Source organism: Megalobrama amblycephala, linkage group LG4, assembly GCF_018812025.1.
Source record: "Megalobrama amblycephala isolate DHTTF-2021 linkage group LG4, ASM1881202v1, whole genome shotgun sequence".
Taxonomy (NCBI): Eukaryota; Metazoa; Chordata; class Actinopteri; order Cypriniformes; family Xenocyprididae; genus Megalobrama; species Megalobrama amblycephala.
The window spans coordinates 43488283-43513885 of record NC_063047.1 but is presented as its reverse complement, the minus strand read 5'-3'; the positions used below and the strand labels follow the sequence as shown (position 1 = coordinate 43513885).

Sequence of the window (25603 nt, the reverse complement as noted above, 5' to 3'; positions counted from 1 at the left end):
TATTATTTCTGTCTCCACCTATTCAAGTAGATGGAGCTGTATTTGCATGAATAGAAATAGCAGTTATGAATATGGATATTTAGGGTTTAGCACAGACATGTATGGATGTGGCGCCGTCCTTTTGATGAAATAACAGAATATGAGACACTAAAAAACAAGCTAAAATACATTTTTTTACATAGTTATATTAGAAAGCTGTCAGTGTTATGTAGTCAGTATTTCAATATTATTGTTACTCAAACTAACAAGGTGCGTATGTATGACTGTATTAATTTTAAAAAGGCAGATACATACAGGAAAAGGATATGAGCGAACAAATGCTGCACAGGAACAATTGTTAAAATGTTTCAACGTGCACATTGGACACATTGAGTCTTTGGAGTTTTGGAAGACAGCAGACTCTTACAATAAGTGTTTTCCAAAAATAATAAATAATTGCTTTGTTTCACCAAGGTTTGTAAGCTCTGTCTTAATTAAAGAGTTTTGGAAAAGCAGCAAATGTCTCAATTCATAAAGTTTGCCAACAAATCCCCGGAGCACAGTGTCTCTGAAATATTCTGTGCTTATTACTTCTGAATGGCCAAAAATCAACCCACAACTTTCTCTGGGATAGTCAGAAAGCTGCTATATAATTCACACAAACGTCTTTGTTGTAGAATAAGCTACAATATATACCAGGCTTTATGGCATTAGTCTTGTTTGCAGGTTAATGTCTGAAGTATAGAGCAGAACTGCATGATTTTATTAGTGGCAAAAAATAATATTAAAACTTAAGTTTAAGGGGTTTACAAAAAATGATTCAGGGTTTAAGCGCTGAAATGTACATGCACCCATTTAAAAATTATAATTCTGTCGCCTCTTGCTCTTGACACATAATTTTCATCCAGCAACACACCAATAAACAAATCCGCTCTATAGACAGTCACGTGCCACTGCGTTGGGACCTGAGGCGGTTTCTGGATTCAGACGCCACACTGTCATTTTAATAGCATATCAAACACATGAAAGGAAACAAGCAGGTGGAGTTGTTAAACACCATAAGTGCATGCTTAGATCATAATATTGACAGTCCTTATATGACCATGCTGCAAATATTTAAATGAACCATCAACCAACCTTGACAGACACTTTCCTTGTATGTACCACAGGCTACAGGCACATTCATAGTTACAGCATGTCTGATTCCCGTATGACAGCACGGATCTGTTGTTAAAAGCATGGGTGTCCAGTCCTAACTCAGCTGAAATTGACTGGTCGTGATTCAGTGTTTCCCAGAGGATTTTGTGGGGGTGGACATTAGTCCCTCTAGGGCAAACATTTTTTTTTTTTTTTTTACATTTTAAAGTTAAATGCATTTCAAAGTTTAAATCTGGTGCACTTTGAGAGTTCAGAATTAAGAGCTCCATGTTCAATCCCCCTGTAGTGAAAATCAAGTTTTTAATGTTGCTTATATGTCTATATGGTGTTTTTAATATGCATTAAGGCAAACCATGTGCAAATTGACTGAGTGGATCTCTGAGCTGGCACAAGGGAGTGGAGGCGGGGATAATTAGCATATTCATATATATGCACATACTAAATGAAGCAAGGGTGTAGAGGTACATTCGAGCTATTTTAAGGGAAGACATTTTTTGGTAACACTTTACTTGAAGGGGTGTGCATAAGACTGACATGACACCTTCATAATCATGACATGACACGTGTCATGAATATGAAGGAGGTTTTATGAATGTTTATGACAACTGTCATTAAGTGTCATTCGCTCAATTATGTCATTTTTAATGCAAAGATGACATTGTTTGAGATGTCCGAGTTATGACAACTTGACATAAACCAATACATCATAACCTGTCAGTGTCTTTGTCATGACAACTTGACATTATTTAGCTTTATGGGTTAACATTACATTAAACTGTCATGTGGTTGGTTTTGACAATGGCTGTCATGAGGTCATTATAATAGTGTCGTGAATATGTATCTTGAGCTCAAGTACAGTGGTACAAATTGAACTTGTCATTAAAATGTCATTAAGTGACAAAACTCTGACAAATTATTTTATAACAGCGTCATGACTATTTTTCATTTCATGTTTTTTTTGTTTTTGTTTTTTGTTTTTTTAAGTTTCCTCCAACAGAAGGTCAGATAATAGACAATTTCAAATTTCTTAAACAAAGATAAAATAATGGTAACACTTTATTTTTGGGTCTTTTAACTAGTTGCTTATTACTATTAGCATTCATATGGCTAAAATATTGGCTATTTATTAGTACTTATAAAGCACATATTAATGCCTTATTCTGCATGACCTTATTCTACATTCTTAATCCTACCCAATACCTAAACCTAACAATTAACTATAATAAGCAGTAAATTAAGAGTTTATTGAGGGAAAAGTCATAGTTAATCGTTTATATATGTGTTCCCTATAATGAAGTGTTACCAAAATAATGTAATGTAATGTTAACCCATAAAGCTAAGTAGTTTTTTTAAGTTTGATAATTAATCTGCTATGTCGTGTTTATGACAGGTTATGATGTTTTGCTAATGTCAAGTTGTCGTAACAAAGACATCTCAAACAATGTCATCTTTGCATTAAAAATGACATAATTGAGTGAATGACATTTAATGACAGTTGTTATAAACATGCATAAAACCTCCTTCATATTCATGACACGTGTCATGTCAAGATTATGAAGGTGTCATGTCAGTCTTATGCACACCCCTTCAAGTAAAGTGTTACCTGTAAATTGAGACATTATTATAATTATTATTCCTGAGACAGTAATAGTAATATATTACTATTGTAATACAAATGCATTGTAAAATAGTATATATATATATATATATATTATTTTACTTTATAGTAGTGAACAGTATGTATGCTTTAATTTCTAAAGGGTTAAACTGTCAACCTTATGTTTTGGCAAAAAACATCAGTTTCTGTGAAAACTGGTTCACAAACGTGTCTTGTTGCAAATCAAATAATCGCCTGTTCACAAAAATGTTGGAAATTATGCAAATGTTAAAATAAAGCATAACAGATGCGCATTGCATTCACAAATGCATGTTAAAGTTGAACTTTAGTGTGAACCGAGCCGATCTGAGATGCTGAAAACACCGGATCAGGAGCTTCTCACGTGTAAATGAACACAATGATGCACTTCACTCTGAAATATGCAGCGCGTATTTCATTAAAAAGACCTTTTGTGGTTTGAGGTATCAAATTTAGTTCATTTGACTGAAGCTTTTCCAAAACAATGATGCAAAATGTTAGAGACCCTTTTTTGGTATTTTGAGAAGTCTAATTAGGAATCTATGGCAGATCATCACAGTCTATCTAATTAATGGGAAACCTGTGCTTCATCAGGGCACGTTGTTCAAAAATTAAACCAAACCAGTCTTCATAATCTTTAATATGATGTAATAACTTGCTCAGCCTCTGAAACTTTCATTTTTAACTGCCGTTACCCGGGCCACACAGGATAGCGGTTACTAGTTTAACTAGTCAACGGCTGTTTAGTCATTGTTTTGAGCTACTGCTTTAGGTAAGACAGCCTTTCCAAACTATTAACTCATTGAATATCCTATTTCACTTGGAAATTCAACACACTATGCAAGTAGCTTTTCATGTTGACTTTATAAGATACTAAAAGAGGACATGGGAATGGAAATCGTTCAGAATTCTGAAGGCCCTCTGCGTAATAGTATTGACAGTGTTTGTGGTTAAAATCAATCGTTGTCCGTAAAAGTCAATACTTTTCTCCATCACTCTTAACAGGTTTCACCCACAAAGGATTCCAAGTATCAATATGTGGTTTATGTGGATATGCTTTTGCCCTCCATTATATGAACACCTGTCTCTCTGTCCTTCTCTCCTAGATGAGTTTAAGTCTTTTCTGAAGCGGCTGCCCGCGACGCATTTCCTCCCTGTGAGCAGCGTGCACCTGCTGTGGGGCAGCGACTGGGACCTTCAGAACCGCTATCGGCTCTTGCAGAGTTCTCTGGAGGTCCAGAGACTGAAGATCCAGCGCACGGCCCGCAAACTCTTCGGCCTGAGCATCCGCTGCCACCACAACCCCAACCACCAGATGCCCAGAGAGAGGTGAGAGGCTTTACGACCTGAGCTTCCCTTACAGAAGAAAATAGGATCATATTCCAACAACTGCTCACGTTAGAGCTCAACAGTAGCATTTCAAGCATTTCCCCATTCATTTTCTCCACAGGGATTTCAGCAGATTAATGAACTAAACCAACCAGCTCCCAGATGAATCACAAAATTACAACAGTTTATTCCAAGCGAAAAAGTATTTGAGAAAACGAAAAAGAACAAAGGGACATGGCTATGTACTAAAATGAACATTCAAAATGTTTTATTTTTTTAAAAACTTTTATTTCTTGGTTATATGAATGTTAAAGGGGCTATATGGAAGAATTTTCAAGCATTAATCGCTTTATTTATAAGACCTTCCCCAACTTCCTAGGATGTCTATGAAAGCCTGTAGACTGATTTTTATGTGAAGGACTCGGGCGATTATGGCGGGAAAATCAAAAGCATGTGAGGTTTACACCAAGCGGCAACCATCCGGTCTGTCTCTCGAATACAACGCAGAAATGACTTAAACTGCAATTCATCAACTGGCCACTAGAATCAAGCTCCAAAGGAAGTCAATCCCTTATATCCCCATGTTTAAATGCCCAACTTAAAAAATAAAATAAAATAAAATAAAATAAAATAAAATAAAATAAAATAAAATAAAATAAAATAAAATAAAATAAAATAAAATAAAATAAAATAAAATAAAATAAAATAAAATAAAATAAAATAAAATAAAATAAAATAAAATAAAATAAAATAAAATAAAATAAAATAAAATAAAATAAAATAAAATAAAATAAAATAAAATAAAATAAAATAAAATAAAATAAAATAAAATAAAATAAAATAAAATAAAATAAAATAAAATAAAATAAAATAAAATAAAACAAATATTTACAGCCTGGTACAAAAAGTGGTTTTGGTCTATACAGCTAATTTTGCACTTCATGACAACTGTGAGGGAGGTGATTTTTAATTTTTTTTTATAACTCATCCGTTTAAATTATATTTAGCCTTAAAGTTTAGGAGAACCTATGACTTTTAACTATTAAATTTATTAGTATTTTATCCTCTTTAAATGATCTTAATCGTAGCACTTTGAGATTTGTTTCAAATGTAAAGTGTAGTACAAATAAAATTTATTATTATTATTATTATAAAGTTCTGCGTTATTAAGGGCGTGGCCACTTGACTGACAGGTCATGTCACCTTAGCTAATTCCAGCCGATGAACTTGGTATCGTTGTTAGATTTTCTTGGCATTGGTCCCAATTTACATTTATTATTATTATTATTATTATTATTATTATTATTAATTATTGTTCCTGAGACAGTAATATATTACTATTGTAATACAAATGCATTGTAAAATAAACATAAATTAAAAAAAAAAAAAAAAAAAAAAAAAAAAAACAGTAGTAGTGAACAGTATGTATGCTTTAATTTCTAAAGAGTTAAACTGTCAATCTTATATTTTGGCAAAAAACAGATGTGACTTGTTGCAAATCAAATAATCATCTGTTCACAAATTATGCAAATGTTAAAATAAAGCACAACAGATGCACATTGCAATCACAAATGTGTGTTAAACTTTAAGAGATGCAGTTCTGACGGACTTTGATGTTGATAAATAAAAATGCAATCTTTCTGACTGTACTGAAATTACAGAGTGCAGTGTCAAAAGAATCGCCCGAAATGTAGGCAAGTAAAGTCATCTGTCCATTAACTTGACTTATAATATGCACACTCGGGAAATGCACATAAATCAAACTCTAAAATAAACGACAACAATTGTTTATATGGCTAAGCAGTGCAAGAGCATCAACTGTCACTAATGTGAAAGTGGCTCACCCACGCTCCAATGGCGGCTTTGACAAGGTCTGAGCTGAAGCGTTATCAAAGCCGAGCAGAGCATAGTCAGAGCTCTGTAGGGCTCACATCAAGGGCGTTTGATGGCAATAGCACAGAGAGAGAGAGAAAGAGAGAGAGGAATACAGAATGGAATTGACTATTTTAATTCCAGGTAAGTTGTTATCGGTTCAGCGTAGTGTGCCAATAGAAAAATTCCCTGTGATTTTCGGGGCTAATTCGTTAAACACTGGACTTCAAAGTAAAGTGTTGTTCTGCTGAGGGTGAGAGAGTCTATTTCTGTTTATGTGCGAGACTATATTCATACTTCAAAGTCACAGCAGCTAGTTTAGCTAACTGATAACAGTGCACCAAATTAGCATCCTATTTGAATAAACTAAGCAGCAGGGGTAACAATTCGTCATGGTAAACAATCTCTGGGGGAAAGCATGGTGTCTGAATGCAGTCCCCATGGTTATACACCTCGACTTGAATTAACACTTTGGATAGGAATGTGCGCGTGCAATTCCGCTGAACATGCTTAATGCATGCATTACTGTGGCGGTAACCAATCTTAGTACTCAAATATCCTTGAAAATGTCTTTTCCATTAAACCAGATGTGTATAGATACCGTACGTCAGCAATGTAGTGATGGGCGCTTTTGAAATGCTGCTTCATGAAGCTTCGAAACCTTTACATTTACTTTTCCTAACCAGGAACAACAACAAATTAAGTATGACAATGATAATCTCAGGTGCTGATTATGTGCTTTATTTAATGTTAAAATAATTTAATGTGAGTTTGAAAATCTTTAATAGTAGTACTGAAAGCGACAATGGATAATTCACCTCAGATCTTAAAAATAAGTGAAAGGAAACAAGTGTATTCTATGACAAAGATTGTTTCTGTCAGTCTGTTTGTTTTTTAATAAGGTTAAAATAGTGTAATAGTTATGAATTTGATGTGTGTGCTTGCAGGGAGACTCCGCCCACACGCTCTTCTGATTGGCTGTGATTTTTGATTGATTGATGTCGTGTCTTTTCATCCTGATGGTTTGGACAGACAGAAAGTCTCAAACTGACATAATTCCAGCAAATGAGGCTTTGTTACATCATTCTGTTTCAAACATTGGGTGGAAACATTTAAAAACTTGATCTGGTGAACCAATGAATGAGTGTCTAATGGTTTTAACTGATCTTGGGTCAGTTTTATTTTTAATGAATTCATTGATTTTTAATACATATGCATGCATAATAAAAAAAAGGAAAATGATAGTTAATTGCTTCTATTGACCTAGTTTATCAGGCCTGCCTAATAACACACAAAACACGGACTGCAAATTATTAAAACACACATTACAGAACCTTGATATTTAATGGTATTTAACTATTTGTAGATTACAATTATTACATTACACTTTCATGAAAACATTTGCTATTGGTTCATTATACATGTTTGGGCTTCATCTGACAGAGAAAACTGATCATAGAAGAATAATTTTACGCTAATGTTTAATACATATAGCTCCCCTAGTAATGATGAGAATGCAAGACATACTTTGCATTGCAAATTGCCTTTTTGAATAGAAATCATAAAATAGAACCATTTGTGTTCAGTAAGTCCTGCCCTACATTTTCTTTGCTGAAGATCTTGTTTCACTCATTAAAGAATAGTTTCTGAACCATGTTTCATTCTGCTGCAAGTATACCGTAACTTGTTAAGCATGTCAAAAGTTTGCATCTGTAACCGTATAGGCTGAAAAGTTGTTGGGATGGTTGTTACTGTTATTGCTGCCAACCGTCGTTTTCCTGAAAGACATCCCACACAACTATATGACAACCCAAGAAACATAAGCATTCAAATTGTGAAACCTATGACTGAATACAGTCAGCTGATGCACTACAGATATCAAGAGCACATAACAGCTATAACTACAATGTATTACTTATATTAATCGTAATATGCAACTCTTCCACCGAGAATCATAATTCATTAGCGGTATGCAGTGTCACTGGATCTTGTCGGATTGATATAGAACACATTCATCCAATTATATTTATTTTAAGCTCATTCTAAGCATCTGAGCTCAGATCAGCCCTACATAATGGCATATAGCCGAGATGTTGTAGTGCTGTCGGTGCTGTCACTCAGGATGTCGATTCTGTCTCCGCTGACCTGCTCTTTGGCCTGAAGGCCGTGATGAAGAAAGATGGCTGCTCGCTTGAGGAAGAGTTTCCTGCTGACACTGAGCGGCTTCCCGTTGCTCATTATTAGCAGCAAACTGCCTCCATCCGCCCCATAGACTCCAGAGATAGAAGTTAACTAACTCCATTCTGCAGACACGCTGCTTCCAGTTTGATGGCTCACCAATTATCTAGAGGAAGAAAACTTCATTTGGTTCCAAACTTCGGTTACTTGTGATTACTGCCAAGTTTTCCTGGGAAGTTCCTACTTACAAGTTCCGAAGTCAGAATGATGATATTTAATGTGGATTTAAGTGACTTCTTTTTTTTTTAAACTTCTTTTTAATCAAACCCTCTTTGGGTGTTAAATTACTGTCAGGATTTACTGAAGGCACACTGTGAGAAATTAGCGCTGAAAAGTATGGAGTCAAATTAATGCCTTAAAGTTTTGCACAAAAATAAAGTTTTGCAAAACACAAAAAAGAATTGAGCAATAAAAAAAATGTTTTGCAAACAAAAATAAAGAATTGCAAAGGAAAAAATAAAGTATTGAGCGGAAAAATATAAGTTTTGCAAACAAAAATAATAAATTGCAAAATAAAATAAAGTAGTGCAAAAATAAAAATATAATCAATTACAAAAATCAATGACAGCTGTAATCCTATTTTATCTTTGCCACATATTTTTCATGCTCAAACCTACTAAATCATTTGCAACGCTCATTTTATTCTGCGTTTCAGTCAAGCGTGCGCTCACGATACCGGTTTTCCTTTGCGCTGCGCTTTTCTGTGTGGTTTAAGGACACAAAAGTGGATACAGGCAGTGAGACAGACCGCAACGGGTCATATTACTATAAGAAATGCAATGGAGGGGGTCGTAATCGGCGACAACATATGCTAAACAAACCAACAAAAACAAACCATTCATTATTTTTAACCATGTCAAAGAATTATTTCACCTGTCGCCGATTACGTTCCCCTCCAATGTATTTCGCGGGGGCGTGCCCCGTTTCTTGACTCCACCCCCACGTCAAACCAGTGCCATAAAGAGATCCGCACAGAAAAGTGCAGCGCAAAGGAAACCGGTATCGTGAGCGCACGCTTGACTGAAACGCAGAATAAAATGAGCGTTGCAAATGATTTAGTAGGTTTGAGCATGAAAAATATGTGGCAAAGATAAAATAGGATTACAGCTGTCATTGATTTTTGTAATTGATTATATTTTTATTTTTGCACTATGTTATTTTATTTTGCAATTTATTATTTTTGTTTGCAAAACTTATTTTTTTTCTGCTCAATACTTTATTTTTCCTTTGCAATTCTTTATTTTTGTTTGCAAAACATTTTTTTATTGCTCAATTCTTTTTTTTGTTTTGCAAAACTTTATTTTTGTGCAAAACTTTAAGGCATTAATTTGACTCCATAGAAAAGGCATGGACAGTTATTTTTGTTGCTGAACTTATTGCATTTGCATTTGTAGGAGTTTTCCTTTCAGATACTAAATTTATGGGAGGAGACAACTCTATCTCACGACCAATTCATGCATATTTTACAAGGTGGCTAATTCGTACATATTTTTTTTTTTTCTTCAAAACCCAAGTGACGGCTAGGTTTAGGGGCAGGGTTAGAGGTAGGTCATTTGTACGAATTCATACAAAGAGGAAGAAGCTTGTTGTAGTCCCTACCAGCCGTTTGTTGTAGTCCTTAAAAAGCGATTTCTGTAAAAGAAAATATCTCCTTTGCATTGAACTTTGAGCGTCGTAACTTTACAGATGTTGTTTATGCTCAAACAGCAACATTACACACTAACTAAAGTTAAAAAAAGTGAAATCATAATCAACCACCCCTTTGAAATGTATTTGATTATATATTCTATATCACAAAGAATGATGTGAAATGTAGTTTTGTCCTGCAATCTTGTCACCTCATAAACGGGAGTAGCCTAGTATTTTCTGGTGAGCTTTATCACTTGTCGGTTTCAATGCTTTTTTATTGTTTTTCAACAATACATCAAGAAATGAAATAACTGAACACATTAAATTGCACTGACAAAACAGAAAAGTTAGTGGCTCAAATAAAATGAGATTTTTCCCTTTGGCAATCACATTCATGTGTGCTCATCTCGTAAATATGATCGCTCTGACATGGTTTGAGAGCGGCATATGCTTCCCCTCTGTGATAAGTAGATTACACTGCTGTTTCTATTTTGAGGGCAGATCTTCCATATATACTGTGATAAAGTAGTGAGATATTCCCTCTCGCCCGTTCTTGATGCAATAGTGCCGACGCACAAGGTCTGTCTTTAGACCCGGGCAGAGGAACCACAGCTCAGCTTTAACCTCGTCTTTGCTCAATTATTGGCCTTTTGCAAATCGTGCAGTTTCTACTTTTAGGGAAGCGTCTCAAAGTCAGCTGCTGTTTATTCCTGGCTGAGAAAAAGCTGATGCAAGTTTTACATGAATATTGTGGCTTTATTGTTGCTTCTTCTGGAGTAGAGACTAAGATCAGGTAACCTTAAAAATGTCCTGTTTGCTAAAATTCCCAATAAGGGATCTTTTAAGGCCGTTTACACACTTGGTTCGATTACTTAGTCCAAATCCAAGTTCAATATCCCCTGTCCTCGTGCTCTTATATTTCTCTTAGCATACATTTCAGTTGAAAACACAGTATGTCAGTACTTACAGCAGCTGTTTACCACTGCAGGTTACAACTCTGAAGGGGATGATGCCAGTTTCACTCGATTGAACTATTTGTCCATTTGGATTTACCAGCAAAGCTTTACACTCACAGAACAGCACTTGCCATTTTAAATGTGTCGCAAGAGGCAAAAAGAATGTGAGCTGCGTTCCGATGGCAGTTTATTTGGAGACAAGCAGCTATGAGCAATATACTATCAAAAGTGTCACCGAGAGCATGAAAATGTGCAAATTATACATTGTTAATCATGGCAGATGGCTTTCATATCATCTGCAGACTTTGCTTGAGTTCACATAAACCAGGGATTGATGCTTACAAGGAATTAGACAAATTTAAAAGCGCAAAAATAACTGCAGGGGTGCAATGAAAAATGTGCCAAATAATTTGTTTTTGCTTAATAAAAGGATAAAATGAGACATTTACAACCAAAATGATTTAATTTATTTATATAAAAAAATACACTAGCTTTTTAAATATTTCTGGTTCAATCTGTATTTATTTATGGAATTATTTATGTTTTAAATGTTGAATTAATACAGATAGAGTTTATTGTGCAGCCAATATACCAGTAATAACCATGAAATATAGCTGCGAGCAGCAATTACGGATCAAGCCGTATAAGGGCAGAAAAGGAAATATTTGTGGACATCTGTGATCATGAGATTAGGATAGAGCTGTTTAAATTACATCAGTTTTACTGCACTTATAACATATTAAAGTGGTTTACATGTACCAAGTTTCGTGTCAATACACAAAACTTTTGCAAAGATACAGCTGCATATCCATTTTGCAAAATGCAGTATAAAACAATATTTTAATAACTTTTTGTCATGAGTGTCTGTAGATGCTACATACCAAATTTCATACAAATTGGACACATTTTGTAGCAGGAATTTGATAAAGTAGGTTTTGAATAAAATTCAATATGGCGGACAGTAAATATGGTAGTATATGGCAAATTTGGTATCATAGGACTTGGCAAAAGCCAACAAATGTAATGATGTAAGTTAAATGACAATATGTTGAATTTTTTCATATGTTATAAGCATTTTCATAAATTCCATTATATCTCTTGACCACTAAAACTTTATAGGCTTGATGAATCATACCGAATTCTGTAACGATACGTTCATGCGTTCGTAAAACACAGCATTTTATGACAAAATTCAAAATAGCCGACCAAAGAAAATTGGATATCGTTCAACTCAGCATTCCTCAAGGAATCTAAGGAGACCATCTTCATGATTTTTAAGACAAGGCATTCAAAAGTTATAAGCAAAAGTAGCCATTTTTCCTATGTACCAGTAGGTGGCACTGTGACGATATTCTGCATGTACCCCCAAGTCATGCCTGTAACACATACTAAGTTTGGTGTCAATACACCAAATCATTGCGAAGATACATTTTGCGTGTTCGCCATCGAATTAATTAACACGCTATACGAGAACGGATTGGCCGATCTTTTAATATCTTTTTGCCTGGAGTGTGAGTAGATGCTACTTACCAAATTTCGTGAAATTGGACAAACGCTCTTGGAGGAGTTCGAAAAACTTTTTTTTTTTTTTTCGAAAAACTAGTTGACTTGCACATCAAAAGTTATGAGCATAAACATGAGTGAATCTTTGAACTGTTGGTGGCGCTAGAGGGTTTGAGGTAGAGACTCCAAATTTGATATGGTAACAGTTCAGACTGCCCTCTATCTGTGTGCCAAATTTCATATCTTTTTACCATAAGGTGCTATGGGCTGCCATAGACCCAAGAGCTGAAGAAGAAGAAGAAGAAGAAGAAGAAGAAGAAGAAGAAGAAGAAGAAGAAAAGTTACTATTTCAATAGGGGTCTAAAAACATGTTCTGCTTAATGCAGAACTCTTAGACTGATTTTAACAAGCCCAAAATATACTGAGACTCTTATTTTGAAATGTCAATACTACTTCCAGCTGATTGTTCAAACAGATGAAGGAGATGAAACATGCAAACATCTAAAACATATTACAATAAAGTAAACACTTACAATTCATAAAGAGTTGATCATAAGCAATCTATTGGCAGAAATGTATTCACTGATTGCAAACTGCTCTGAAAGGGCGATCATGTGGAATGCATAACAGCACAGTGCTTTTACTTTGAATTTATTTACAGTACATTTATTTCATTAAACCATAGCCTTCTGAAGTTTAATAATCACATTAAGCTGTATGCCCATTCCTCTTTTCCAACTCCGAAATTAACACTTCTTAAAATGATAACTGAGACTTATGTTTTACCATTTTAGATTCAGTATTTAAGACTTTTTTGACCCTTAAATTTAATTAGACTTTAAATACAGACCAGTGGAGACCTAAACACATAGTCATACTCATGCTCACAGTATCAAGCCACAGACCAACTGCTTTCATACAAACTCAATGAACCGAACAGACCTGCTTCCAAAGACTCTTCTGTAAAACTCAAGTATGAATCCCACACATATGCAGATGTAAACACCTTTTGATGCTTCGCCTGATAAATTGCTCTGACCAGAGCAAAAGCGCAGCCGGTGCTGCAGTGACAGATAGATTCACGCCTCAGGGACTTCTGTGCCATTTGACGAGAGGATGCATCGCAAAAGCCAGTGTGATATTTAAATCAAACCAAATGATGCAATTAAACGAGCAACCAAACCACACTGCCCATTTCAGTTTATGCAAACCCTCAAAATTATGCTTACCAGCTTGTTGTAATTAATAGCCATTTGTTGTTTGCTCTATCTGATAAACCGTGGCTGTGAGTTGATGTACATTTTGAGGAAAGAAAAAGACCATTAGTTACACCCACACAGAGCACAGACAGAACAGTTACGTAATGTGCTTTTAACATTTGTGTATGTACATATGCTTTGTTTAAAGTGAAATATAGTATCTGCCAGTCTGTGAGGGAAGGCTTCCGCATCTGAATCTTTCCTATTGCATATATGTAATGAGCAAAAACATTCTAATGTATTATTTTTGGCATTTCAAAGCAGCTGATTTCTGCAGCAATAAACAATTTTGCATAAAAATCCGTTGCATTTTGTGAAGTTGTTTGCTATGCAAAATAATGCTGGGTGTTGTGGATGGTTGCCAAGATGTTGGTTTGTCCGTAGCAGAAACTTTGTGAGATGAGTTAACCCACGCCGTAGACCTTATAGGTTAGACGCCATGTTTAATTTAACACTAATGAAAACGAGGCTGTGAGGATAGACTTACAGTCTTTAATGACACACTGTATAAAGGTCCACAGGGATATTCCTGTCAAAAATTAAACATGACGCTACCCTGACTAAGGTCTGCTGGTTGAGCTGGTGTAGTGCCGATACAGAGACACATACTGCATCTCAGTGATATCTGACAGGTTGCAGTATCGCCTGCTGCATCTTTAATTGAATAAACGAAATGAAGCAAATTTACAGGCCTCCCCCTCACTTTGTATGGCTTACTACAGTCTGTTCTCTCTCTCTCTCCTCCTCCATCATCCATTAGAACAGAATTTGTGGTGATGTACATCACGCAGCTTGTGCAGCAGAGCGCTCTGATGCCCCATTACAAACATGAGGATGTGAAAACAAACAGCATTCTTTTCCGTCACCTCCATATCATCCCCCATGGCAAACTCAAGTCAGCCACTTGTTTCAGCAAAATAAATAATAGTGCAAGCTACTATTGGGAAAAGCAGTTAGAGAATATAACATATGGGAGTCAGATCGCATAAAGCTTGTTCGTTGCGAATAAATATGAAAAACACATTATTAAATGCCACAAGCGAGTTGACTGTGTATGGCTTCAGATTGAATGGGACTAATCTTAAGCTTCTTATTGGTCAAGTAATCTGCAGCGAATGGAAAATCAAATAACGTTTGGCTTGGTATATAGCTTGATTTACTGTATATAGATTGAATGCCACAAGATGCTACAGCTTTACAGTTTAACATTTAATTTCCTTATTGAAAGTCTTTGAAACTGTTTACTAATCAAGGAATACTCATATTCATTGCTTTCAATTTACGTTACGTTTAAGAAACGTGTTTGTTTTTCAAATAGGATGAGTTAGCCTTTGATGAATCACTTCCACTATATCACAGGTTTTGTACAGGAATGCATAATTTACATCGTCTGGCAATTAATTTTTAATAATTTTATAGATTCAACTGAACTGACACTATTAGATGACAACTAAATTTGAGCTTAACTGAGCTGGGTAATGGCACTAAATATCCAACATTGACTCTGTCATTGAACTGAGTTGAGTTGAATAAGGACACTATTATCTTCTTTAGAGCTGCTTCCCAGATAACAAATACATGTTTATAACATGTACATACAAGAACTTACTAACATTCCCATTAACCCTTTATGACCTGAAGGCATTTTTAGAGTTGTTTAGAGTTTATTTTTTTTTTATGGAGTTTTTTTGTCTAATGAAAGTTAATGGGCATTAATGGACATCTCATGACCGACGCAAGGGATTGTGCTGATTATGGACTCATTTGTTTTTTGTTAAATCAATTATGATTTTTTTTCTTTCTATTTATCAGCAAATAACTCAGCACTACTTAGTAGATTGTTCAGACTCTAAGCTTTTAAATGACACCTATTTTGTGTTGATCAAGGCAGTAGTTTTGAAAAATATGATTATTGATTTTTTCATTGCATAGTGGCAGCGGCGAGCAGCACACTCCACCAAAATGGTTAGATGCATTAAAAAGCTTTCCAAGTAGATACCTATTTTTATTCCATGTTGGAAAACAAGTACGGAGCATTGGAACATTCCAGGAACATTGGATAACGCATTGCATCCCGGAAAGACGAGAGATGTTTTTAGCCAAGTATGCTACATCACTCCATGAGTAATATCTCATGATCGACACAATGGATTATGTTGATTTTGGGCTAATTTTAATTGTAAAATTAAATTCTGTAAATCTATGATCTGTGTATTTTTCATGGAGTTATGAGCAAAAACGCCATGTGAAATCTGCATATTTGTTTTCAGTTAGTGCCTGTGCGCTGTTATTGTTATACAGACTGATTAGAGGGTGAAAACAACGCAACAGGAGCATGTTGGAGGCATGATCTGAGTGTGTAAAGTCTCTGATTTTGTATGCAAAATGAATAATTGTGCTACCTACTTGGTTTCAGTTTCTATTGGCTCTTAAACAGAGACACCCAAACGGGAGCGCCGGCGCTCCTGCCGGTCGTAAAGGGTGAAGTTATGAAAACATTATTTCTGAATGTTCTCTGAACGTTGCAAACGTCAAAACATTTTTAAAATGTTTTAAAAATGGCTTAAAAGGGTTCTTGGTTATGTGAAACATTTAATTTTATAATTTTGCAAACATAATGGGAACATTTAAAAAATGTCAAATTGAAATGAAACAAAATAGCTTTGAACGAACATTCTAATAGTGTTACTGGAAGAACATTTGTTCATAACTTTGACAGAACCTTGCCAGAACGTTCTGAGAATGATCCCTGTTAGCTGGGTTTACAGGTGGACTTGAATTCATGCAATAATTGATTCATTTTACACCATTAAGTCATTTTCCTGTTTATTAATAAGAAGCTGCTCTGAAACAATCTGTATTGTGTAAAGTGCTATGTAAAAAATGTGACTAGACTTGAGCAAATGAGCAATGCATCTATCCTGGTACCAATGGCAGTATTGGTATTAATGCATCCCTAATAAACATTCACTTTTAAACAAATATTATGCATGAATCAAAGTTCTTATGCTGCATGATATAACAGCATGGTAAATGATCCTCTGTAAATGTGCATCGTTTATCCTCCACAATTTGGTTGCGAGTAGAATTCTCAGTTGCCAGAAGTGTAGCATTGCCTTTTTGTCTCTCTAACATCATCTTCAGGGGATATAAAGTAGAAATATCCCACATCCGACTCTAGGTTCATTAACATGTCATCATAACCTTTAGCACTTTGTCTCCCAGAAATCAAAATTCAGTCGCTCGTTTCTCCCCTCACGCAGCAGAGGAGCTCCAAAGGCTTTCAGAATGACAAGGCAAAATGCCTGCGGGGAGAGAAAAGACGAGGTGTGCATTGGGAAAATTTGACAGAATACATTATCCGTTTTAGTGATTAGACTGTAACAAACGTCGGTAGGCTGAGGCGGTAGCTTTGTGCCTTTGGACTTAACGCTGCATTATTAATGGATCTTTCTACCCACCTGCCCTGACTGCATTGTTATCCGTCTGCTTTCAGGTCGGTGCTACAGTGGCTGAACCGCGTGCAGTCGTTCCTCTACTGCAACGAGAACGGCTTCTGGGGAACCTTCCTGGAGAGCCAGCGCACGTGCGTGTGCCACACGGGGGCCACCCTTTGCCAGCGGCCCATCCCTTGCGTGATCGGCGGCAACAACAGTTGCGCCATGTGCAGCCTGGCCAACATCTCCCAGTGCGGCTCCTGCAACAAGGGCTACAAGCTGTACCGCGGCCGCTGCGAGCCGCAGAACGTGGACTCGGAGCGCAGCGAGCAGTTCATCAGCTTCGAGACAGACCTGGACTTCCAGGACCTGGAGCTCAAGTACCTGCTGCAGAAGATGGACTCGCGTCTGCACATCCACACCACCTTCATCAGCAACGAGGTGCGCCTGGAGACCTTCTTCGACCCGCGGTGGCGCAAGAGGATGTCGCTGACGCTCAAGAGCAACAAGAACCGCATGGACTACCTGCACATGATCGTCGGCCTGTCCATGAAGATCTGCCAGATGCGCAACAGCAGCGTGGACCCCATGTTCTTCGTCTACGTCAACCCGTTCAGCGGAAGCCACTCCGAGGGCTGGAGCATGCCGTTCGGCGAGCACGGATACCCGCGCTGGGAGAAGGTGCGGCTGCAGAACTCGCAGTGCTTTAACTGGACCCTGCTGTTGGGGAACCGCTGGAAGACCTTCTTCGAGACGGTGCACATCTACCTGCGAAGCCGCGCCAAGGTGCCCACCGTCCTGCGCAACGACACGGGCCAGGGCCCGGTGGACTTATCCGACCCCAACAAGCGGCAGATCTACATCAAGATCTCCGACATACAAGTGTTCGGCTACAGCCTGCGGTTCAACGCCGACCTGCTGAGGAGCGCCGTGCAGCAGGTCAACCAGTCGTACACGCAGGGGACCCAGTTCTACTCGTCCTCGTCCATCATGCTCCTGCTGCTGGACATACGGGAGAGAATTAACCGTCTGGCCCCTCCGGTGGCCCCTGGGAAGCCCCAGCTGGACCTGTTCTCCTGTATGCTGAAACATCGACTCAAGCTCAACAACAGCGAGATGATTCGCGTGAATCACGCCTTGGACATGTACAACACAGAAATCTTGAAACAATCAGATCACCTGACTACCAAACTTTGCTGAAAACAACTAGGAAGAAGAAGAAGAAGAAAACGTTGTATTGAGAACAACAACAACAACAACAAAATTATTTTCTTTCTCGGATTGATTTGGAATCTTTTTGCTTTGCTTTTTTGATGTATTATTAACAACTTTGTAAGTGTAATTGTTAAACGGAAACTAAAAATACAGAGAGAAGTCATTTTAGCTCACTAAAGGAAAACAAACAAACAAACAGAAAGAAAAAAAAAAAAAAAATAACTGTATCATATTTGTCGAAGCATGTCTGTCATTTCCTAAAAGAGAATTACCAGAAAAGATCACAAACTATTAAATTCAACATCCAGTGACACAGAGGCCTTGATTTTACTTTGAGGGAACAAAGGTACATCTTAAACTGCCATTCTAACATGTTTTTAGAGATGTAACATAAGGGCAGAACCAAAACACAGGAATTAATTTGAGACACTACCATGATATTGTCATACATATTTTAGACTGTGTCTTGTCCTTTCATACGACCCATCTGAGAGAGTTCAGTACAGGCGTCCATCCTTTCTTGAGGGATGTCCGGTTTTATTTCCGCTCGCCAGGAGAACTGAATCCCGTCTGTTGTATTTTCAGATCCGCGCTCTTGTTTTTCAAGCAGGTTTGAGTCGCTTCGGTGCCTGAGTGCAGTATCTACGGTTGAACATAATCAATTCATGCTATTTCGTACTGCTTCGCATAATGTACACGTTGTGATTGCTGATGTGTCGAGCTTTTTTGCAGCACCGTGAACAAAATTTGATCATTTCTTCATTTCTTTAAGGGTCAGCATAAAGCCATACATTTCTCAGAGGGATGAAAAAAAAAAGAAAAAAAAAAAAAAAGAAGAAGCTGGGCACATTTTGTGAGAAATGTCCTATAAATTGCTTTTGTATTTTTGTTTTACAGTCTTTTTCTAATGAAATATAGCACAGTGGTCTGAAAAAAGAAAAAAGAGAAAAAAGAAAAATGATATATATGTACTGCGGGATTACGGCATGACATTGTAAAGCCATTGCATTTTCATTAACAGAGTGAATCCACAAGAACAGTATATTAAAGCTTCAAATATCTATGATGGTTTTAATCTCAAAATCTGCTTGTATACCAAATGTACACTTTACTTTTATAATATTTCATTTGGGTTTTATATTCCTTGATGCAATTCAGGTTTAACTTTTTCGACATGTCGATTGATTAATCTCTACTCTAAAATCTTAGATAAGGGGAGGGGGGATTTTTATTTTTATTTATTTTTTAACCTTCACTGGAGTTATTTTTAGGATAGGGAGCATACCATTATTATTTGCATTAATTATTGTTATTATTTTTATCATTATTATCCGATCTTATTAAGTGCCTGTTAGCTATCCCTTTAATGCTTTCCTTCACTTTTTTTTTTTTTTTTTGGTTTGTTTAGCAGTACTAATGCCATCTAAATCTAAACACATGCCACTTGACTCATGGGAACAGGGCCAAAAGCTTTCTTGCTATACTCTGCATGATTTGAAAATAACCTCTTGAGAGGAGACTTAACTTGGTTAATGAATTAGAGTTAAATGTGTATTATAAGTGTAAATACCTATTTTGTCTTGATATAGCCATGGAAACAAAAGCTCTTCTTATATTACAGCAAATGAACCGCAGCCCATTAAACACGACACAAACCCCCTCGAGCACAAGTTCTGTAAATATCGCAGGTCTCCCACAAAATCATCACCAGCTGAAATGGATCTCGTCCAAGCTCAATCTGTTAACGATCTACACGAGCACATGCTTGCAGCCTTCACACACTTCTGTTACTGAAACCATGTACAACACGATCTCACGATCCAATAGAGCGTTCAGTGGGTTGAGAAACTGCTTTCAAGTACTTTATGTAATTTCTGCTGTTCTGTTGAAATAACTATATCGGCTTTCTTCAAAATGAATGTTTCAAATAATAATCTATTTCTCATTAAAATGCTATATTTAATAAGAAGACCAATGCTTGTTTGTACCACACAAAAGCTTGACATTTTCTAAGGCAACTGTCCAAGGGCGTAGATTTGGTTTCAACTTTGGGGGGGGTTGAACGTTGGTATGGTTGTATTGTATTGGGGGGGTTGTAACTGATGGCTTTGAATATTGGGGGGGTTACCTCCCCCCCATCCCCCCCACAAACTACGCCCCTGCAACTGTCCAAAACATGAAACCAGCTAACAAAAATAAAATATATGTTTTAAGAATGTTTTACTAACTTTCCCATTAAGTTATGAAAATGTTATTTCGGAATGTTCTCTAAATGTTCAAACCTCCTGTTTTAAAAACGTGCTTTTTCTTACTTAATAAGGGAACATTCCATTTAATCATTTTCAAACATTATGGGAATGTTACTTTTGAATGTTCTCTGAAGTCACCTTTATTTATATAGTATTTATATAGTGTTCTAGGTTATTATGTGCAGAGATTTTTGGTTCAATAATTAGAAACTCTGTTTTTTGGGTGTTTTTGCTGAATTTAGTTATAGGAAATTACTAGTCATCCATTTTATATATATATAATTTTGTGAGTTGGTAAGTTTCGTCAGGGCGTGAAAACATACAGAGCTGAGTATAATCAGCGTAACAGTGAAAACTAATGCCATGTTTCCTAATGATATCTCCCAAGGGTAGCATGTACAGAGTGAAAAGCAACGGTCCTAGTACTGAGCCTTGTGGTACTCCATACTGAACTTGTGATCGGTGTTGAAGAAGTAAAATTATTTTTTAGACAAATGTTCCATGAATCATTTATAATGTTTTTAGAACATTGTTAAAGACAAGATAAGTCTGAATGAACATTTTATTAATGTTACTTGAAGAATGTTTGTTCGTAACTTTGAGAGAACCGAAACAGTTAACCGAAAGTTCGCTTAAAATCTTCAAATCTGTTTCGAAGTTGCCCCGTTTCTAATCTCAGCCAGTTTTCTGAGCAGACGCTGCTTGTTTTCAAGCCTAACAGGTAAGGATGCAGTAGAAACATGCTGTGATGCTCCTGAGGGAATGTGGGTTAAATCTTTTGCTCAAGGACACACCGGTTGACAGAGGCATTCAGGTTTACAGACTTCCAGGATAAAACAGGAATCAAACACAATGCACCTGAAGAACCCCGATGAGACTAAAGGAATTTGTACAACACCACAGGACAAATCCATTCCTGCTTTCCATTAATTTTCCCATAATGCAAATCCCAGGTTTGAGAAATTGCAGAAAATGTTAGTTTAGAAAAAACAAGTAATTAACAATTATAGAGATCAGTAAAACTGATGTAGTAAAATGAAAGAGAACCCCAAACATTGCTGGAAGTGTTTCAGTGGTGTTGTTTTGCAATTTTGGACATGATCAGATTAACCCAGGCTCATTGGGGGAAAGTGCCTCTACCAACATTTTTTGCAAAATTCCAACAACATTACCTACAGCATACATACAATTCACTGCAGTTTCCAGTGAAGTGGCAACAACTTCCTTTATTATTAATAAAGACTATCTTTATTATTTATCAAGACTTATTTTGTGTGCTTCCTTGCACAATACTATGTCATAAGCTCAAAACTCTTTTACCATATGTAATCTAATACACATTTTGACATCTGTGTCCCATAACCAGATCCATATATGTTTCTGATGTTGTAAGAGTCTTGTGAAACACAAATAACAATAAAAGAGCTCAAAGACTTGTAGACGTAAGATTGGATGGCATGGTTGCTTCTCGTTTGCTTTTCTTAACACTAGGGCAGATGGTACGTTATTATGTATTTTGTCACTGGTTGTTTAATTTCTGAATGGCTGTGATTCGTACAACAAACAACATTGCCAAATTCACATGTATCTGTTTCATATAAAACAGAACGTGCCTCGCTGGACATTTCACTTTGAAAGTGTCTCAAAAAGCGACATGATATTTTGCAGAAAATGATGCATGTTCTTTCAATGAGCCTGGGTTATATTACACTTATAAAAACAGATATTGGTGGATTGTTTTAGTCAAGGTTCAAAATTCTACACATGCACAATGCAGTGGGTTCAGAGTGGTTCAGTTGTTTCAAGATGGTGGCTACCCAGCCAACAAATAATGTCCTTAGAATGTTTTGCTCACATTCCCATTAAGTTATTTCTGAATGTTTTTTTTTTTTAAATGTTTAAAGCATCCCGTTTTTTAATATATTAAGAATGTTTCATTATTGGTTTATGTGAATGTTAGAGGAATCATATATCATATTGATAATGTAATGAATACATTATTTCTGAATGTTCTCTGAACATTCAAAACACCCTGAGCAGATGGCCAGTCCATCACAGGGCTCACACACAGACAATTTATTATCACCAATTTATCTACGCTTCATGTCTTTGAACTGTGGTGGAAACTGGAGTACCTGGAGGAAACCCACACAGACATCCTGCTAACTCCTGGCTCAGCCGGGACTCGAACCTAGGACCTTCTCGCTGTGAGGTGACAGTGCTTTCCCAGAATTCTTACGTACTAAAAATGAAGACATCGTTTACATTTTTCCAGAGCATAAAAGTTTCTAAGTGCATTAAATATTTGATTTACAAAGAATAACATATAAGACTACTTTAAGATTGACATTTTACTGTAGTAGTACACTAAACTGTATTAGAGTCTGATTAGAGTCTGATTGATTCCCATAATCAATCCCGAGTCTGGGATCGTTCCCATAATTTGGACTAACGTTAATTAAAACGTTAAAAAAAATGTTAGGACAAAACATTCTTGAAATATTTCAAAAACTAGATGTTTTGAACATTCAGAAAACTTTCATAAATAACATTTTCAAAATAATAGAATAGAATGTTCCTCTAACTTTCACATAAACCAAGAAAAAAAACAGTCTTAATACATTAAAAAATAAACTGGACATTTTGAACATTTGAACATTTTCCAAGAACACATTTTTGTCAGCTGGGATGAAGTCGGTGTATTATTCCTGCTTGCCTGTATATTTCATAAACAACTTGCATTCATTGTCTGTTTCTTTATGCATAAACTGGTGTCTTGTGACTTAAAGGTGCCCTAGAATCAAAAATTGAATTTACCTTGGCATAGTTGAATAACAAGAGTTCAGTACATGGAAAAGACATACAGTGAGTCTCAAACTCCATTGTTTCCTCCTTCTTATATAAATCTCATTTGTTTAAAAGACCTCTGAGGAACAGGCGAATCTCAACATAACACCGACTGTTACGTAACAGTCGGGATCATTAATATGTACGCCCCCAATATTTACATATGCCAGCCCATGTTCAAGGCATTACACAAGGGCAGGACATCTAGATGTGCACAGCTGAATCATCAGACTAGGTAAGCAAGCAAGAACAACAGCGAAAAATGGCAGATGGAGCAATAATAACTGACATGATCCATGATATCATGATATTTTTAGTGATATTTGTAAATTGTCTTTATAAATGTTTTGTTAGCATGTTGCTAATGTACTGTTAAATGTGGTTAAAGTTACCATCGTTTCTTACTGTATTCACAGAGACAAGAGAGCCGTCGCTATTTTCATTTTTAAACACTTGCAGTCTGTATAATTCATAAACACAACTTCATTCTTTATAAATCTCTCCAACAGTGTGTAATGTTAGCTTTAGCCACGGAGCACCATCAAACTCATTCAGAATCAAATGTAAACATCCAAATAAATACTATACTCACATGATCCGACGCATGCATGCAGTATGCATGATGGACATCTTGTAAAGATCCATTTGAAGGTTATATTAGCTGTGTGAACTTTGTAAATGCACTGTATTATAGTCGAGAGCTCGGGGTGCAGGGAGCGCGTGATTTAAAGGGGACGCAGCCTGAATTGGTGCATAGTTAATGATGCCCCAAAATAGGCAGTTAAAAGAATTAATTAAAAAAAAAAAAAAAAAAAAAAATCTATGGGGTATTTTGAGTTGAAACTTCACAGACACATTCAGGGGACACCTTAGACTTATATTACATCATGTAAAAACTGGTTCTAGGGCACCTTTAATTTTCTCTTCAGTTCAGTACATCAAACAAGTAGTAATGTTTAAAAACTGTTAGATGAACATCCAACTAAACCATTCCAAAAAAACTATGTTCCATGAACAAAATATAAATAACTTTTTGTGCTAACATTTTGAGAACTTTTTTAAAGACCAGATACATTTGAACGAATGTTCTATTAACGTTACTGGAAGACAATTTCTTCATAACATTGAGAGAACCTTGCCAGAACGTTCTGAGAATGTTATCTGAGCTGAGAATCTGCAACTATAGGGCATTAAGATTTTAAGATATTATGAACATTATAACCATGATTTTCTGTAAAGCTGCTTTGAAATATTGTGAAATATTGAAGTATTGTGAAAAGCACTACTCCAAAAATACTCTAAGGATGTTTCATTAACATTCTCACAGCGTTTAATGCAAACATTCCAAAAACATTCAGCAAATATTAATAATATCATAAAGACGTTCTAAAAATGTTGTTCTAAGAACATTTTCTCTCAATGTTATGATATTGTTCATCAAGTAAAAACAACATTGTAAGGATGTTGCATGAACGTTGTTCTCACAACGTTTTCTCTCTATATTATGAGAACATTCATTAAATACAAATTGAACGTTCCTTGAACGTTGTACTTAGAACGTTTTATGGTAACATTATGAAAACATTCAGCAAATAATAATAACATTATAAGGACATTCTAAGAACATTGTTCTAAGAACATTTTCTCTCAACATTACAAGAACGTATATATGAACTATTAATTACATTACAAGAACATAACTTTAAGAACGTTTTGTCTTAACATTTACATAACTTTTAAAGAACATTAGTCAAAGGTATGCTGGGTAGATACTTCCCTTCAATCTCATGACAATTCATAACTTTTTTGGTGGCTGATTCGTATGAATACGTACAATCTCATTTGTATGTTTTCATGTAATCAGCTTGCATCCCATGTTTAGGAGTGTGAATAGGGGCTTTAAGCTTACTTTTCTTCTAAAAAATTGTATGTGGTTGTTTCTTTTTTTCATACTAATTCATACAAAATTTCCACACTTTCCTGTGAGGTCCACCCCCAAATCTCTGGTCTTTTTCACCTGTTTTTTCCACCAGAGCACACCTCTCCTCAACAATACACATGATTTGTGATACTCATTCTCACTGGACTCAGAGAACTGGATTCACGTTCTTCACAAGCACTCAAAACATATCAATGTCAATTACATTTTCCTCACATAACAGAAATAAGCTTCTCAACCCACCAAGGTCAAGTAAACCACCCTCTTCCCCTGCCAAGCCCAGTATCGATGTGTGGTGGGTAAACTGCAGACAGTGCGGTATTGTCCTTCCAGTGGCATCCCATTACATGAAATGCT

At 36.2% G+C, this 25603-nt stretch overlaps 1 protein-coding gene across 1 annotated transcript in view; it reads left to right on the top strand.

Moving 5' to 3' along the window:
* brinp1 (bone morphogenetic protein/retinoic acid inducible neural-specific 1) overlaps window positions 1-20177 on the top strand; it is a 184404-nt gene extending 164227 nt beyond the window's left edge. The window contains exons 7-8 of the mRNA XM_048189497.1: window positions 3880-4102; window positions 17056-20177. Coding sequence (XP_048045454.1) covers window positions 3880-4102; window positions 17056-18196 — 1364 coding nt within the window. The 3' untranslated portion in view covers window positions 18197-20177. The remainder of the gene's footprint in view (window positions 1-3879; window positions 4103-17055) is intronic.
* Window positions 20178-25603: the final 5426 nt, after the last annotated feature.